The following is a 15,264-nucleotide window of genomic DNA, read 5'->3' as shown; positions in this document are numbered from 1 at the left end:
CTCCTCCTCCTCCTCCTCCTCCTCCTCCTCCTCCTCCTCCTCCTCCTACCTCACACCCGAGTCGAAGCGGACTCAGACGGAGGCTTCGTCCTCCTCTTCCTCAGCTGCTGCGGTTTCCGACTCCGACTCTCTGACCTTCCTGACCGACGAGGAGAGAAGATGGCTGAACGGAGAAGAAGAGGACTGCTCCCCAGGTCAGGATTCACTTCCTGTTCAGACACGGCTGCAGGTAGCTCGTTTCTGATTGGTTGTTTCTGCCGCAGCCGTGGTGGAGCAGATCGTCATCAGCGACGATGAAGAGGCGGCGGTCCGCTCGTTACAGATGGAGGAAGATGAGGCTCTGGCTCGCAGCCTGCAGGTGAGAGCTTCAGACACCGTCTCACCTGAGCAGGTGGAGCAGCTGGAGCCAACTTCCTGTTTGTGTTTGTGTCGCAGGCTCAGTTTGACCGAGAGGAGTCACTCAGCAGATATCCTCCTCATCCTCCTCTTCCTCAGCGGGGCGACGGCAGGGTGAGAAACAAACAGCCGAAACATTTTATTTCATTTATTAATATTTTAAAAATATCAATTTTCTAAATATAAACTTTAAAAATAAACATTTAAAGCTTTAAACAAATATTTTTACGGCACTGAAGAAAAATAATGTGGATCAAACTTAAAGTTAAACCAAAATCCTGATGGTCTCAGAGAAGGTTCTGGTCCTGGTTCTGGTCCTGGTTCCAGGGTTCTAACTGTGGTTCTGTGTGCAGTTCTACATGGAGCCCCGCTGGGTGTCTCAGGTTCTGGCTGTCGTCTCTCCTCTGGTGGACATGGACAACGGTGCAGAAGGTCCAACCTCCTCTCTAAACTGATGAAGACGAGCAGCCTGGCTGTAATCTGATTACATCTGATGCAGCAGGTGTGTTTCCACAGGTCTGATTGGTCAGCGCCGGCAGCGTGGGCGGGGCCGAAGGAGGAACATCTTGCCACAGTTTTCAGACGATCTTCAGGGAAACGACTACGAGGTGAGGAAGAGGAGGTCAGGTTCAGGTTCAGAACCCGGACTGAATCGGGTCTCTGAAGGAACGTCTCGGTTCTTTCAGGCTCTTCTGGAGTTCGAGGAGCACCAGGGAACCGTTGTGTCCAAGAAAATGTCCCGCAGGGAAATCCAGAGGTTTCCCACCAGAACCTTCCGGTCTGCGAGCAGCGGGACCACGCGGTGAGTCTGGCAGCGGGTCAGAACAGAACCTCGCTGTGTCAGAACCGTCTGTAAGGTTTGATTGTTCTGCTCGCTGATTGGCAGGTGTCAGATATGTTTCTGTGACTACTCTGACGGAGAGAAGCTGAGGATACTGCCCTGTTTCCATGACTACCACATCCAGTGCATCGACCGATGGCTGAAGGTACGGGCTCGAACTTTGACCCAGCTTCCAGAGTGCTGTGTTTACATTCAGTGCAGACCTGCACTTCAGGATAAACTGAGGAGCTTTAAACTCTGAGTTCTGTTTGTTTGCTTCTCTGTTGAAGCAGCAGCGGCAGATTTTCTGTCCAGAGTGAGACCTCTGACTCTGAGGAACGTCTCTGTTCTGTCCCCGTCTGTTCTTACAGGACAACAACACGTGTCCGATCTGCAGAGCCAACCTGTCAGACCCCCCTGACACCCTGACAGCATGACTCGGCGTTTAATGAAGAACGACTCGGCGTCTTTTTGTTTTTTGTTTTTATTGCTCTTTCTGCACTGAGGAACTCTGCAGGAGTGAAGCTCTTCACTCTGTTTTACATCAAATAAAGAACTTTTTCTAACGTTTTTACTCCTCGTAGAACCGTTTCTTCAGGCCCGGTTCTTCCTCAGGTGGAGCAGCGCCCTGATTCGCTCCGGGTTCTGGACCGACCCGTTCTTAATGAGGTTCCTTCACAGGTTTCATGTTACAGGAGGAGATTCAGTTAGTTCAATAATCATCTATAATCTGATGATCTGTGGATGGAGAAACAAACCTCCTTGTGGAGTCGGATCTCTGCAGAACTCAGCCGGAACCAGTCAACAGAACCACTGACCGGTCCACCTTCAGCTCCTCGGTTATTTTTAGTTTTACGATTTTTTGGTTTGATGTTTCAGTTCACACCAGGTTTAAAAAGTTAACAGCAGAAGTTAAACATGATTTAATCATTTAGAAACGATCCAAACAGAACATTTTGTTCCTGCAGCTCCTCAGAATGGAATTTTCCTGATTTTTCTCCATGAACCTGAACTCAACATGAAGTTTCCAACAAATGTTTTTCCCCTGAAGTAACAGAAAATCTGAGGATAATTAAAACAAACTGAAATCAAACTAATTAATTTAATTTCATTTAAAACTGATCTTCTCTGTCTGCCTGGTGGGGTTCATTTGCATTTAAAAAGGTCAAAGGTCATCTTGTTTCATAGCTCAGGTAATTATTTACACAATAAATTACATTTTACTCAGTTTTATTTTTGGGTTTATTGTAACCTGTTCAGACAAACTCTTATTAAAAAAAAAAACTTTACTTTTTAACTTTAGAACAAGCTGAGATAAAGTAAACAACCAAAGAGTCACGCAGCTCAAGAGTAAACCCCAAACACAACGTCCACTGCGCATGCGCACATCGCCAACACCGCTACGAGCTAAACCAAAGAATGGCAAGGGTCAAGAGGACAATCCCCAACCATCGGGTGTGCGCATGCGCACTTCGACGGGACCGCTGAAAGTACTGGCATTTTTAAACTTTATTTTAATTTACTTTATAGAAATTTAAACTAAGATTTGTTGAGGTCCACGCTGTAACAGAAAACAGAGTTAAATCTAAAAAGTTTTAATTAAACTGAGCCAAAAAGTAGTTAAAAAAAAAAGAATATACATTTAAAAAATGTAATAATTTTTATCAGAAAATTAACCCTTTACTCGTTAAAACATCCTCGACTATTTTCAGACATTTCATATGAATATCTCAATCTCTGGTATTTAAATACACCACCATATATTTTTTTAATTTTCTTCTTGGTAACAGTTTTATTTACAGTTGAGAAAATAAATCCCTGTCTTTTTATAAATTATATTTATATTTGTCAGAATCTGTTTTCTGGTTTGAAAAAGAATGAAAAAAGATTAAAACCTGAGTTATTTCTTTCTCTGGAACGTGTTGAAACTCTTATACAGAAAAGAATAAATAAAACTGTTGATTTGTACAAGTCTTTATTTTTTTGGTAAATACAAACATGATGACTGAAACACTGAACGCATTAAATAATAAAAACGTCTTTAATTAAACGGCAGATTTAAGTCCTTCTCTCCCTGCAGGTCGTGAACCCCTCAGCTCGTCTGACAGGCGCTGCAGCCTGCCAGACTCCACTCGGGGTCAAGGGTCAGACGATCAGTAGTTAGCTCGCAGGCGCCGGTTCTCCTCTCGCAGCTTCTCGATCTCCTCCACCAGAGACTCGTTGACTGAATATTTCTCTATCAGGCCGTGGATATCCGTCTGAAACACACACACACACACTGCAGGTAAACACACCTGGACAGATGTTTGGGTTAAACACAGATGGAAGGAGTCGGTACCAGCTGGATGTAGAACTGTCGGATCATCTCCACCTGCAGGTTGATGATGTCCTGATGACACGCGGTCCTGGGGACAAAAACAACAAACACCAAAGTTCTTCTTCTCATGATTTCAGGTTCCTCTCACACCTGCTCAGTGTTTCACCTGAACCCAGACTGAACACAGGCGGGGTCAAAGGTCAGAGACGGACCTGAACTCCTCCAGAGTCTCGTGAATCATGTTCTGGATGAAGTGGATCTGCAGCGATGTCAGCGGGGCGGAGCCTCCCTGTCCGACCACGTCTGCGATGTTCTGGGACAGAGAAGAGGACACGGCGGCTGCCGCAGCTGGACCTGAAGCTTCAACCAGAACCAGAACATCAGAGACTCCAGAACCCGACCTCTCCTGCTGTCACCATGGAAACAGAGGCGTACCTGCTGCGCTGGGGGGCGGAGTCCCGAAGACAGGTGAGTCGTAGCTCAGCTGAGACTGGACGCCGTTCGCTCTGCGGAGGCCTGGCTCCGGGGTGAAGAAGGGCGGGGCCGCCTGACTCTGATTGGTTTGTTGGGATGTGGTGGGCGGAGTCTGAGCCTCTCCCTCCAGACTGTAGCCGCTGGCCTCATCGGACTGTGGAACCACGAAGAAACAAAACTCTTCATCAAAACCTCGACCTGACTGACAGATGTTTGATTTCAACTGAGGTCAGAGGTCAGAGGTCATCACCTTTCTGGAGTCACATGCTTCAGCACTGATCGGCTCCTCCTCTCTGATGGGCGGCGGGGACTGGAAGATGGACAGCGAGCTGTAGCAGCGGCCTGCAGACGCCCCCAGCTGGTTTCCCAGGGGGGTCTTACGCTGTGATCCGGTACCTGAGTCTGAGACACGACCACACCCGTCTCCATGACAACGAACACCTGAGCGCTGCCAGCAGGTCAGAGACCAGAACCTGAGTCCCGGGTCCATGAGACGGGACGAGACTGGGTCCCAGGTCCACGGGACGGGACGGGACGGGACGTGCAGACCTGCTGGAGCTGCTCGTTCCACCTGCTAACCTCTGAGCAGAAAAGGATTCTGGGAAAATACGGATCTGAGCTCGAGCTTCCCGACGATCTCCCTGCTGTTCCTGAGGAGGTAACACCAAAACTAAAGTCCTCTGCCATTTCTAAAGGTATGTACCAGTACCAGTATGTATTAGTACCAGAATGTATTAGTACCAGTATGTACCAGTACCAGTATGTATTAAACCAGTATTTATTAGTACCAGTATTGGTTCTTTGTGTCAGTAAGTACTCTAACGAAGTACTTGTACTCGGTTTAATGGTTTTGGTGTTAGAGGAGCTTTAAGGGACAAAGTTCTGACCTTCTCGGACCGGGGAGAAGATGTCCAGACTGCCCCGACCCACCAGCTGCTGACCCCCGTCCTCTCTGGACAGCGTCTCCAAACTGGTAACTATGGAAACAGGATTAACATCAGTGCAGAACCAGCGCCATCTTTAAAAACGGTTTCTGTGAAACTTCCTGTCCAACCATTCGTTCTTCCAAACAGGGTCTCTCCGGTCCTCCCCTGGTTCCCCGAGTCTGGACCTGAAACACCAGAACAGAACCGACATGAAGTTCTGTTGACACGAGCGGGACAGACGGACAACCTGAGACGTCCTGAAGACAAAAACTGTTTCAATATTTAATTATTATTAACTGGAGGACAAGGCTCACGGACACCATTTTGTTCTATAATAATCTGGTTAATCTGAGATAATCTGAGTTAATCTGAGATTATCTGAGGTCATCTAAAAGTTTTAAAGTTGTTCCATCTGAAAGTTTTTGTTAGTTTCTGTAAATAAAACAGATTTCACTCAAAACAAGAGAAAAACGTCTGGAGGACATTAATCTGAAGGTTTTGATTAAATTATATTTATTATTTTATTTGAAATATTCGTTTAATCTGAGAGTTTCTCGACTGAACCTTTCTAAACGTGGCGTCATGTTTTCCTGACCTTCGCGAGTCGGAGAGAAGATGTCCAGACTGTTTCGCCCCACGGCAGGGACAGGCTCCGCCCCTTGCCCCGCCCCCTGTTGGCCCTCAGCCTCGCGGCTCACCGTCTCCACGCCGGCGCCTCCTGCTGGACAGAGTCGAGCTTACAGAAACATTTCTTCAACATTTAGGTTTGATTTTGTCCAAACAACTCTTCTGATGGAGACCCAGGAGAATCTTTCTGGATCCACTGTGAGCCGGGAACATGAGATGACTCACCTGTGCCGGTCACCTGTCTGTGGGGGGCGGGGCCTGTGCTGGGGGCGGAGTCTGAGTGGCTGCTGGGCAGTTTGGAGCTGGATCTCTTGGTGCTGGAGATCTTGGTGGCTCCCAGTTTACTGGACTGAGGACAAAGAAAGATTTGAATTAATGTTGTTAAAAAGCCAAACTGGTCTTCAGGAGCTGAGGCTGAGGTCGGTGCTGCTGCTGCCCCTCCTCCTCCTCCTCCCTCCTCCCCCTCCTGACGGTACCTTGTGTCGGCTGGTGTTGCTCTGGAAACGCAGGCAGGTGACGGAGGTTTTGTGGGCCACGGTGGTCTTGGTGGGGGTGCTGGTGTTCCTCAGGTCGTACTGGTAGATCTTCCCCTGAGTGGAGCCGACCACCAGACCGGTTCCGTCCATGGTGAAGTCCACCGCGGTCAGAGGACTGTCCACACGGATGGACCTCAGGACTCTGCAGAGACACAGATGGGTTTTTACCGTTGTCAGCCTGCAGCCCACCCTGACAGGAACCGGACCGAGGTCTGGTATTCGCTCGCTCACATCTTGCTGGCCGTGTCGTAGCAGACGATCTTCTTGTCGAGGCCGACGCTGACGACGAGCAGGTCGCTGGTGGGGGAGAAGGCCAGGCCGGAGCCCGGGGCCTTGTGGGCGCCGTCGAACACGTGCAGCTCCCTCTGGGTGTTGGAGTCCCACAGGACCACGGTGCCGCTGTCGGAGACGCTGCCCAGCAGGGAGCGCTTCACCGAGGACAGCCGCAGGTCGTGGATGGGCTGAGGAGGAAGCAGAGGGAGGAGTCACATCAGAGACGTAGAGGACACGTGTCCACCAGGGGACGCCCCCAAACAAACAGTAAGTTTGACTTTTCCTCTTCAGGTTTGTGCATAAATTAAATTGCTGTTCTCATGTTCTTGTCTACTAAAAACAGATTTATCCAGTTGGTGATAATATACGTCAAGCCGGCAGCCTGCAGCCAATAATCTGTCTTTGTTCTGGTGCCGGTCCAACAGGCCAAACTCTGAGCTCAGAGGTGAGTCACCAGACTTCTGCTCATAAACCGACCTGAAGGAGGAGAAAACATCTGCAGCCTGAAGAGAAACTAAACCGTCTGAGCGACACGACTCAGGGAGGTCCAGTTAACCGCTGCAGAGACAGGATCAGCTTCTGAGGGTCTGAGCTCTGACTCTGATTGGCTCCTGCATCCTGGAAAGCAGAGATCCTATTGGCTGCAGAGAGCTGTCAATCAGTTTGAGTCAACCTGAATTCTTCAGGATTAGACTCAGCTGCCAGGTGATTTTACCTGATAAAACCTTAACAAAACAGTATTTACTGATGAAAGATGCTTTCAGGATCATCTCAGCCTCAGTTTCCCTCCTGATCAAAGCTGCAGATAATCAGCTGTTTGTCCCACCTGGTTGCTGCCGTGGCCGAACGCCCTGCTGGACAGGTTGGTGGTCAGACTGTGGAGGACCAGGTCCCCGCTGGTGGAGCCCGAGGCCACGCAGCTGTCATTGGCGTTAAAGGACACACAGGTCACCTCCTCTTTGTGGTCCTGAAGAGACAGATTCTCAGGTTAGCTGTTTATCCTGCGAGCGGCGGTTTCAGGACCGTGAAGTCTCACTTTGAGGGAGCGGTGCAGCCTCTTGGTCTTCAGGTCCCAGATGTGGACGCAGTGATCCAGACCTCCACTGACCAGAAACTGAGACGAGGAGCTCAGACACACACGGGTCTGTTTTTTCTGAACACACAACCAGAAACAATCATCAGTGATGAAGCACTTTTTAAATCTGATACAAACTCAACATCATTTCAGCTCCTCTGCTTCTAATAAAACCTGAAATAATTTAAAGGTTTTGTCTGATTTTGTCTTCCAGCTTTTAGGTGATAATAAAAATAAACTGGGTGACCCAGAAAACGATGCTGATCAGTTTTCAGGTTGGTTCTGGACTCACCCCGTCAGCCAGTTCCACCACCAGCACCGGGCTGGACTTCAGACTGGAGACCACCAGTTTGTCCCCGCTGCTGCTGGCGCTCACCAGGTACTGATCTGAACCCGCCGGTCAAGGATGGAAACATTTCACTGCGTCGGATCACGACGACTCAACATTCACACAAATTCAAATTAGAGACAAACTGACAGGAAACTGAGGGACAGAAGCAGGTGGGTAGGTTCAAACAGGTGCCAACTAAAAGCACAAACCTCCACCAAGACCACGGGGTCATTAAATGATTCTTCAGTCCGGATTGTGATCCAGATCACCACAAGTTAATCACTGGTTTTTGTGATGACATTTCCTGAAAATTTCATCATAATCTGTTCATTAGTTTTTAAGTAATCTTCCTAAAAGGAGGAGAAACAAACCAAGATGACAGAAAACGATGGTTTCTCAGTATATTTCTTTGTTAAATAAAGTCGGATGCTGTTGGAGCTCCAGCAGGCCTGAGCGACGGGGTGACTGATGCTGTGGGGGTTAAACTGCTCCAGCGGCGCCATGGTAACCGCATCCCAGATCTTCACACAGTCTCCGGTGGACACCAGGCGTGTCACCTCCTCCATGGCAACAGCTGGAGGAGAAAACAAACACACCTCAGTGAGAGGAGGAGGTTGGACTGGGTCAAATCAGCTGTCAATCAAAATGTGGTCAGTCTGAGGATGGAAACTGTCTTTATTTGGATGTTTTTGTCTGCAAAACTCATCTGTAGCTGCAAAATGATCTTTATGTTATTAAAGATATATAATTAAGAACCAAAAACAAACTGAGCCTCATTTTAACTTGTTTTAGCAAAAAAAGCACAGTTCTTAATTCAACGAAAATACATTAAAAGAACAAAACTAAAGTAGGAGATTTAGGTCAATAAAGTCATTTATGGTGACACTTTTTAAATAAAAAGGTATACATCAATAAAAGTGAACATTTTTAGCTTGAAACTAGTTAAAAACATTCTAAAAGTAATATTTTAGGCTGTTTCAGGTTAAAACTATCTTCACTAATTAAGTTAAAGTCTTTCACTTCAGACTCTGTTAACTCCTCACAAACAGTATTTTAAACTGTTACATCTTAATGACCTTAAATCAGCAGTAGGAGCTTTTAAAACACTAATAATTCGCACAGATTTGTCTAAAACCCACCTTTAGCTCCTAAAGTTAAACTAACCAGCGGAACTAGCTAACTACCGAGCAGCGCGACTTCCAGCGGGTTAAAGTTACCAAACGGCCACATATGAGGCAGAAAACTGCTCCAAACAAGAGAAAAAAGGTTTGAAAGGTTTAAAACTGTCCCATAAGAAGTGTAATACAAACCCAGAGAGAAAAATAATCCTTAGAACTGATGAAAATATTTATTTTATGATCCTCCTGCTGCCTGTAACCGCCACTACGGCAAACCAGCGAGGACAAAAAGCTTAACGCGCGTTAACAGCCAGACGAGCAAAAACTAATAAAATTATGTTATTTATTATGTTGTAACTGATCAGGTTTATTTACAGTCACTCTGTTTTACAATATGCAATCATTATAAAAAGGTAAGCAATTTCAGGGCAATAATATACAACTAAATGTTTGTTTCTGACCTTTTAAGTATTTCTGCTTGACTTTTACGACTCAACCAAGGCTCATAGTTCGACTTCCTTTTACATATTACTGCCTGTTTTGCATACTCATACTTAAGCTTGTCTAGATAAATGATAAAATATAATATATCAATGGGAAAACAAAAGGTTTTCAGTGCGAGACTGACTCTGAAGCTGCTGTTGCCTGCATTCACCACAAGGGGGCAGGGGCTCAAATATCGTGCCCGAGTCCGTCAGAATTGGCAAAGAGAAGAAGAAATCTCCCGCCCCATCCGCTGCTCGTTTTAAACTGAGGCGGGAAGCTTCGCCGTACTCACTGTGGTCGGTATTTGGTGCTTAAACATCGTGTTACCGCACAGATCGCTGCCAGTATGGTGAGGACTAAAGCCGATAGTGTTCCAGCATCGTACAGAAAAGGTACAGTAACTAAGTTTAGGTAGCTGGTTCAAAGTAAACTTTTATTAGTTAGTTTATGAAAGAATTTGACTGTTTTCTCATTAAGTCTGGCGGGCTCGGATCATTCAGCCAAACTACGCGAATAAAAGAACGACATATTGTTTCTTTTGATCATTATCTTAATATAAAGTATATATTTTACATATTGTATTCGTTATCATGTGTTCAATGTAAACTTATTAATGTAATAAATCCGTGCCTGCTCGTCCTACATCCAGCCTCCCGCCAACAGCCTCCAAACAACACAACAGATTTAAAAACACTTTAAACTCACCTTTCTCGTCAGAAACCAGTTTGAACTTAACATTTTGATGACTACGAGGACTTGTCAGGTTCACAAATGATTTTAAAAAGTTTAGTGAGACTTTTTCTGTCGATGTGGCGCCAGTTTTAAGCGCCGCAGTGCGGAGGTGGCACCAAACCACGGCTAAAAATGACCTAATTAGATCTGTTCTTCCTTCTGATGGAAGGAAAGCTATTAAACTATTATAAAAACGTATGTTTTCAATTCTTTTGGTCATTCGGGAAATTCGGCTTACAAATAATTTGTTGTTCTGAACTTATAATTAAACTTATTGAGCAAATAGTGGCTTATCTGTGAGTCGAGATTTTTAATAGTTTAACCGGTTAAACACATTTAAACCTGATGATAGGTTACCTTCCCAATAGCTTTTTAACTTCCAGGTTTCTTTTTGTAATCTTACGGTTCTTGTTTCCTCTCAGGCTGCAGTGAAATGTGCACCTTTCAGTTTTTATTTGACATGAGCCTGTTGATCTCGTTTTGCAGCTGTTGCAGCTTCAGCACCCAGGAAGTCTCTGGGTTCCAGTTCGGCCAACTCTCCGTCGTCCAGCAGCAGCTCGTCCACTCCGGGTCAGTCCCAGTCCCACGTCAGACACAAACACACAACTCAGACCCGTTGTGATGATCTGACGTTGAGCTTTCTGATTCACAGCAAAGAACAAATACGCCGGTGGGAACCCGGTATGTCCCCGTCCCACCCCCACCTGGCAGAAAGGCATCGGGGACTTCTTCGGCGGGCCTCCCAGGAAGCCAGAGAAGGAGAACCAGAGACCCCAGGAGGCTGAGGATGACGAGGAGGCCGGAGGCAGTGGGATGTCGAAGGCCAGCAGGAAGTATGTTAATCTTTTCTAACCCGCAGCAGGTCTCTGAGCTCAGGGTGTCTTCAACTGTGGGTTTGCTCGTCCCGGTGGTTCAATATCTGAGTGAGAAACGACACACCAAAGTTTCAGACACGAGCTGGACGAATAAATTAACCAACAGAGTTTTTAAAAAGTGCAAAGCTTCATATCTTATGAAATGCAGAAGGATTAGTGGTCTGTAAGGAAGTAAACTTTATTCATGTAGTCACAAAGTTCAGGCTTGATGTAAAATCTGAAGTGGTCAGCCCTGTGTCCTCCCAGCAGGACGGTCCTGGGTTTGAGCCCCAGGTTGGGTCTAAGGTTTCTCTCTGGAGCTTTTTTTTTTACATCATCAACAACTTCAATCAAACCTAGAGCAGTCCAAAGAGTCTTTTCGGCTACAAAGATGAAAGATTCAGACAGAAGCTGGTTTCTGCAGATAAACCACGGTGTCCACAGCGTCCTTTAGCTGAGGAGGACTTATCAGAGAGTTTTTCCAGCTCTAAATGTAGAATATTTTATCTAAGCTGTTAAGATGAAACCTCGCAGTTTTAGAACAACAAAAGCCTCAGTTTAACATTTTGGGATGTTAAAAACAAACACGTTGACCTCAACGGTAAAAAGGTTTTTAGTTTTTAGAGGAGTTTCTTCAAACGAAAGCTTCAGCTGAATGTTTGGCTGTTTCAGCTGCGAGTGAGATTAGACGTCAGTCAGTTTGATCCTCGAAGCTGAAGGATCGTAGGTTTGATCCTCGCTCTGCCCATCGAGGTTTTTTTTACTTGTTTGCTTTGCTGATTTCGTGTGTGTGTTTCAGGTCCAGACCTCTGCCGGCTGATGAGGAGGAGGATGACTGAACACTTTTCTGCCTCCATCTGAACTTTTTAATGTAAATCTGTAAATAATTTCTACTGAATTCTTTTTGTATAGTTCATTAAACTTGTTTTTAACCTGCAGAGAAACGTTTCATGATTTATTCTTCATTTTCTGTTCAGCTCTGTTTAATCCTGATGTGTGACATATTTCATTGTTCAACAACAAATAATTTAGCATTTATTAGTTCTTTAATAAATATCAGCAATCAGTCTGTTCAGGTTTATTAGACTTTAGTTTCCAGAAACAAAATTATTTGATGGAAAATATTAACCTGGAGACGAAGTTGGTTAAAATGTACGATAATCTTATTTTTTTAACTTGTTGGTTTTAATATCTAGAGAAACACTTGGTGACTCAGCTGGGAAATAATCACATTATGCTTTAATTTTTCTATAATTTTGACTAATTTTTGTGTTTCATTTTTGACTGAAACATGCCTTTAAATTAAAACTTTATTTCCAGAATGTGTATTAAATGGCCTTCAGGTCCGCAGCCAGGAATCAAACACTTCCGGTTGGAGGTACGGAAGCCCGCGCGGTCAAACCACGATGATAATAAAGCGGGTAAACCGTAATCGGATCGGAACGTCTGATTTTTATCACTTTTAGCAGCAGATAAAGTTTAATCTGCCGGTTTTATCCGAACAGGCTCGTTAGTTTAACGTTAGTCGGTCTGCGGTTCGGTTAACTCCGCCCCGCTCCCTCTGGTTGGTTAACCAGCTGGTGATCCGTCTCGTCGCTGGTTAGTGGGGGTTAAACCGGTTCAACTGCCTCCACGCGCGAGTTCGTTTTGACTTCCAGGCAGATTCAGGCCGCGGGGAGATGTCGGCCAGCGGCGGGTTTCCGTGGACGGTGGTCGTGCTCACGTGCCAACACAAAGACAGCGTCTACTCTTTTCAGAGAGGTGAGGATCATCTGTCGAATTCACGATCTTTGAGGCTGCAGTTCCACCGATCGGTCTGCGGGGGCGCTGAAGGACGGAAGTGGTCAAATAAACCTTGAAATAACCTGTTTCCTGTTTCTCGGTCCTGCAGAGTTTAGATTAGTTTAATGTCAGGTGTACAATGAAATTTATGAAATAAAGAACAGTTAAACTGGTAGAATAAACAAATAGAACCGAACAAAAGGATAAAAACTTTAAATGGTGTTTGACCTTTAAAGAGTTGGCAGCAAATGATGAAGAAGCAGGAAGATAGAAACAAAAACAGTGGAGACAACAGCCCAATGATACAGTAATAAGACATTCACTAAATACACAGTTGTTTGTGCACACAGACAGAGCTGATGGTGTTTCTGTCAGTTCGTTTCTGATGTGTGGATGAAAGAAACTGTCAGTAAAATCAAACCGTTCGCTGGAGGAGCAGAGGAACCTTCTGGACTTCAGGGTTTCTACAGTAAAGGAAAAGCAAACAGATCTGAGGGCTGGATCAGGGATTTTTACCTGGACCTTCAGCCGAAAGCAGGATTGGAAATAATAGTTTAAATAAGTAATTAGGTTCTGCAGGCGGACAGAGAGGCGATGAAGCAGCTCAGGTGCCTCCTGGATGCTGCTGTCAGGTGTTCAGGTGTTTGACCTCCTCAAACCTCTCGTCTCGTGTGTTTGTGTGTCAGAGCTGGAGTTGCGGCAGCAGCGCGGCGTTCTCCCTCAGGATGCGTTGCTGTTGACGGTGCGGGACCGCCAGGAGCCCCTGGGCAGCGGGGGGGCCACGCTGAACGCTCTGCTGGTGGCGGCCGAACACCTGAGCAGCCGAGCCGGACACACGGTGCGTCGCAGCTTCCTGTCAGAGTCACCGCTCGGAGTCATCCGTTTATTCTCTGCTCTGTTTCCAGGTGGTGACAGCCGACGTCCTGGATGAAGCTCACATCCTCATCCTCCACACCGTGAGTTCTGGTTCCGGTCCGTTCTCGTGCTTTCTGCTGTTTTCTACATGAAGATGACCGACTTCTTCTCCCTCAGGGTCGAGATTTCCCCTGGAGCTCCTGCAGCCGAGCGTTCTGCTGGCTGCCTGAAGAAAGGTCCGGTCAGAAGGTCCAAGGCCCGGTCTGCGTTCTGGACCTGCTGCTGGACCGGCTCAGTACCCAGGTCTGAATACCTCAATGAGCAAAACAGAAGCTAAAACTAGCTAAAGGGAAAGATTAGCAAACATCTAAATTTACCAGAACATAAGCTAAAAGCTAATATTAGCAAAGTTGCAGCTAAAAAGTAAAAGTAGCAGAAGACGAGCAGAGAGTTTGTTGAAGCAGATTCTGAAGGAACTGAAAAATATTTGTCCTTAAAGTTAAATATTTCAAAAAGTTTTAAAAACTAAAACCCCCAGCAGCCGAATGTTTTGATTTGTGAACAGCTAAAATAATCTCTGAAGGAAGTTTGGATCCAAAAACTGAGCAGAAAAATGTGTTAACGCTGACTCAGCGTTCCCAGAATCAAAGTGTGGTTCTGGTGGTTCTGGTCCGACAGAACGATGTAAACGTTTGGTACTGCGCTGCGACCCGTTCAGTCACAGAACTCTGTTGGGTTTTTCAGATCTGTCCCGGTTCTCCTCCTGGAGTTTGGGTCTGCAGCACCGACATGATCCTCGCCGTTCCGCCTGACTTCGGTGAGTGTTCCAGCAGAACCAGAACCATGATGTTCTGATCCAGATTCAGGTGAAATCATTCAGGCCAGCCTCAGTTCTACTGGTTTTCCACCATTTTACTAAAAAAAAGGACTATTTGGGCCAGCAGAAGGAAGGGGGCGGGGCCTCTCCTCAGATACCAAACACCTGTTCGTTTCCACCAATCAGAGTGATGTTAGCTGATTCACATCACGTCTCGTGTGTTTGTCAGTTCTGTCCTGGGACGGATTCTCAGGAGTTCAGGTTTTGGCGGTTCCAGGTGACATCTCGTTTGCTGTCGATCACGGAGTCTACCTGAGCGACCCCCAGGTACGACCCCTTCCTGTGTGTGTGTGTGAGAACCGGGCTGCTGTGACGTTCTGCTGACGGTTCCAGGGTCGGATCCGGGACATCGTCTACAGGGGAACCAGGGAGCAGATCCAACAGGCCGTGATGGCTGATGGAAAAGTGCCGCTGGTGCGTCCGCCATCTTCCTCTGAGAGCGAAACCAGAAACGTCAGACCAGGAATGACTCGATGTTTTCATCTGCAGGTTTCAGGTCCGGTCTTCTTCTCCAGAACCGTCTCAGAGAAGCTGCTGCAGACTCACGTCAGCCCTCCTCTGGACGGCTGCACCTACCTGGGCCTGGACTCTGGAGCTCCGCCGCTCCAGGTACCTGCCTTCATCGCTCAGATTTGACTTTGAATCAGAGGACTGCGAGTCAGAACTGACAGACAAGTCCGAACAGACAAGTCCAAACAAACGAGTCCGAACAGACGAGTCCAAACAAACAGACGAGTCCAAACAAACGAGTCCGAACAGACGAGTCCAAACAAACAGACGAGTCC

The 15,264-nt window shown here is 46.4% G+C and overlaps 4 protein-coding genes across 6 annotated transcripts in view; 3 read left to right on the top strand and 1 right to left on the bottom strand.

The window, feature by feature from the left end:
* Nucleotides 1-6: 6 nt before the first annotated feature.
* si:ch211-59o9.10 (uncharacterized protein LOC561841 homolog) lies at nucleotides 7-1,786 on the top strand. Its single transcript, XM_017439865.3, has 8 exons — nucleotides 7-194; nucleotides 264-358; nucleotides 436-510; nucleotides 750-828; nucleotides 913-1,004; nucleotides 1,083-1,198; nucleotides 1,283-1,382; nucleotides 1,588-1,786. Exons 2-8 carry the CDS (start codon nucleotides 323-325, stop codon nucleotides 1,651-1,653), a joined length of 564 nt encoding a protein of 187 aa, XP_017295354.1. The 5' UTR covers nucleotides 7-194; nucleotides 264-322; the 3' UTR covers nucleotides 1,654-1,786.
* Nucleotides 1,787-3,174: 1,388 nt separating this feature from the next.
* On the bottom strand, nucleotides 3,175-9,196 carry nedd1 (NEDD1 gamma-tubulin ring complex targeting factor). Of its 3 annotated transcripts, none has more exons than XM_017439863.2 (16): nucleotides 9,086-9,196; nucleotides 8,206-8,349; nucleotides 7,737-7,831; nucleotides 7,406-7,522; nucleotides 7,196-7,336; nucleotides 6,328-6,557; nucleotides 6,037-6,238; nucleotides 5,786-5,909; nucleotides 5,529-5,654; nucleotides 5,062-5,118; nucleotides 4,895-4,984; nucleotides 4,258-4,409; nucleotides 3,969-4,161; nucleotides 3,746-3,893; nucleotides 3,555-3,621; nucleotides 3,175-3,474 (listed from the first exon to the last, which is right to left on the bottom strand). In XM_017439863.2, exons 2-16 carry the CDS (start codon nucleotides 8,339-8,341, stop codon nucleotides 3,370-3,372), a joined length of 1,983 nt encoding a protein of 660 aa, XP_017295352.1. In that variant the 5' UTR covers nucleotides 8,342-8,349; nucleotides 9,086-9,196; the 3' UTR covers nucleotides 3,175-3,369. The 3 variants fall into 3 exon arrangements, with proteins under 3 accessions (XP_017295352.1, XP_017295353.1, XP_024858214.1); XM_017439864.2 differs by having other exon boundaries at nucleotides 5,529-5,651; XM_025002446.2 differs by lacking the exon at nucleotides 9,086-9,196 and adding an exon at nucleotides 8,915-9,045.
* A 413-nt stretch (nucleotides 9,197-9,609) lies between these two features.
* On the top strand, nucleotides 9,610-11,922 carry pclaf (PCNA clamp associated factor). The gene is made up of 4 exons (XM_017439866.3): nucleotides 9,610-9,771; nucleotides 10,598-10,681; nucleotides 10,764-10,944; nucleotides 11,765-11,922. Exons 1-4 carry the CDS (start codon nucleotides 9,726-9,728, stop codon nucleotides 11,802-11,804), a joined length of 351 nt encoding a protein of 116 aa, XP_017295355.1. The 5' UTR covers nucleotides 9,610-9,725; the 3' UTR covers nucleotides 11,805-11,922.
* Nucleotides 11,923-12,352: 430 nt separating this feature from the next.
* The window catches only part of LOC108229648 (L-fucose kinase), a 14,705-nt gene continuing 11,793 nt past the window's right edge, over nucleotides 12,353-15,264 (top strand). The window contains exons 1-8 of the mRNA XM_037978289.1: nucleotides 12,353-12,726; nucleotides 13,434-13,585; nucleotides 13,653-13,703; nucleotides 13,780-13,905; nucleotides 14,347-14,419; nucleotides 14,649-14,746; nucleotides 14,813-14,893; nucleotides 14,969-15,088. Coding sequence (XP_037834217.1) covers nucleotides 12,645-12,726; nucleotides 13,434-13,585; nucleotides 13,653-13,703; nucleotides 13,780-13,905; nucleotides 14,347-14,419; nucleotides 14,649-14,746; nucleotides 14,813-14,893; nucleotides 14,969-15,088 — 783 coding nt within the window. The 5' untranslated portion in view covers nucleotides 12,353-12,644. The remainder of the gene's footprint in view (nucleotides 12,727-13,433; nucleotides 13,586-13,652; nucleotides 13,704-13,779; nucleotides 13,906-14,346; nucleotides 14,420-14,648; nucleotides 14,747-14,812; nucleotides 14,894-14,968; nucleotides 15,089-15,264) is intronic.

Source organism: Kryptolebias marmoratus, linkage group LG11 (genome assembly GCF_001649575.2).
Source record: "Kryptolebias marmoratus isolate JLee-2015 linkage group LG11, ASM164957v2, whole genome shotgun sequence".
Classification (NCBI taxonomy): Eukaryota; Metazoa; Chordata; class Actinopteri; order Cyprinodontiformes; family Rivulidae; genus Kryptolebias; species Kryptolebias marmoratus.
Note: the sequence above shows the minus strand (reverse complement) of the source record. Positions and strands in the feature narration are given on the sequence as shown.

What these genes read in the sequence shown, in the direction of transcription:
- si:ch211-59o9.10 (XM_017439865.3), top strand. Translation starts at nt 323, where the DNA reads ATGGAGGAAGATGAGGCTCTGGCTCGCAGCCTGCAG. An exon ending in CTCTGGCTCGCAGCCTGCAG is followed by an intron (nt 359 to 435) that starts GTGAGAGCTTCA and finishes TTTGTGTCGCAG; the next exon opens with GCTCAGTTTGACCGAGAGGA. An exon ending in CATGGACAACGGTGCAGAAG is followed by an intron (nt 829 to 912) that starts GTCCAACCTCCT and finishes GTGTTTCCACAG; the next exon opens with GTCTGATTGGTCAGCGCCGG.
- nedd1 (XM_017439863.2), bottom strand. Translation starts at nt 8,341, where the DNA reads ATGGAGGAGGTGACACGCCTGGTGTCCACCGGAGACTGTGTGAAGATC. An exon ending in CCTGTTTGGAAGAACGAATG is followed by an intron (nt 4,985 to 5,061) that starts GTTGGACAGGAA and finishes CTGTTTCCATAG; the next exon opens with TTACCAGTTTGGAGACGCTG. An exon ending in GACAGTTCTACATCCAGCTG is followed by an intron (nt 3,475 to 3,554) that starts GTACCGACTCCT and finishes TGTGTGTTTCAG; the next exon opens with ACGGATATCCACGGCCTGAT.
- pclaf (XM_017439866.3), top strand. Translation starts at nt 9,726, where the DNA reads ATGGTGAGGACTAAAGCCGATAGTGTTCCAGCATCGTACAGAAAAG. An exon ending in CAGCAGCTCGTCCACTCCGG is followed by an intron (nt 10,682 to 10,763) that starts GTCAGTCCCAGT and finishes TCTGATTCACAG; the next exon opens with CAAAGAACAAATACGCCGGT. An exon ending in ATGTCGAAGGCCAGCAGGAA is followed by an intron (nt 10,945 to 11,764) that starts GTATGTTAATCT and finishes TGTGTGTTTCAG; the next exon opens with GTCCAGACCTCTGCCGGCTG.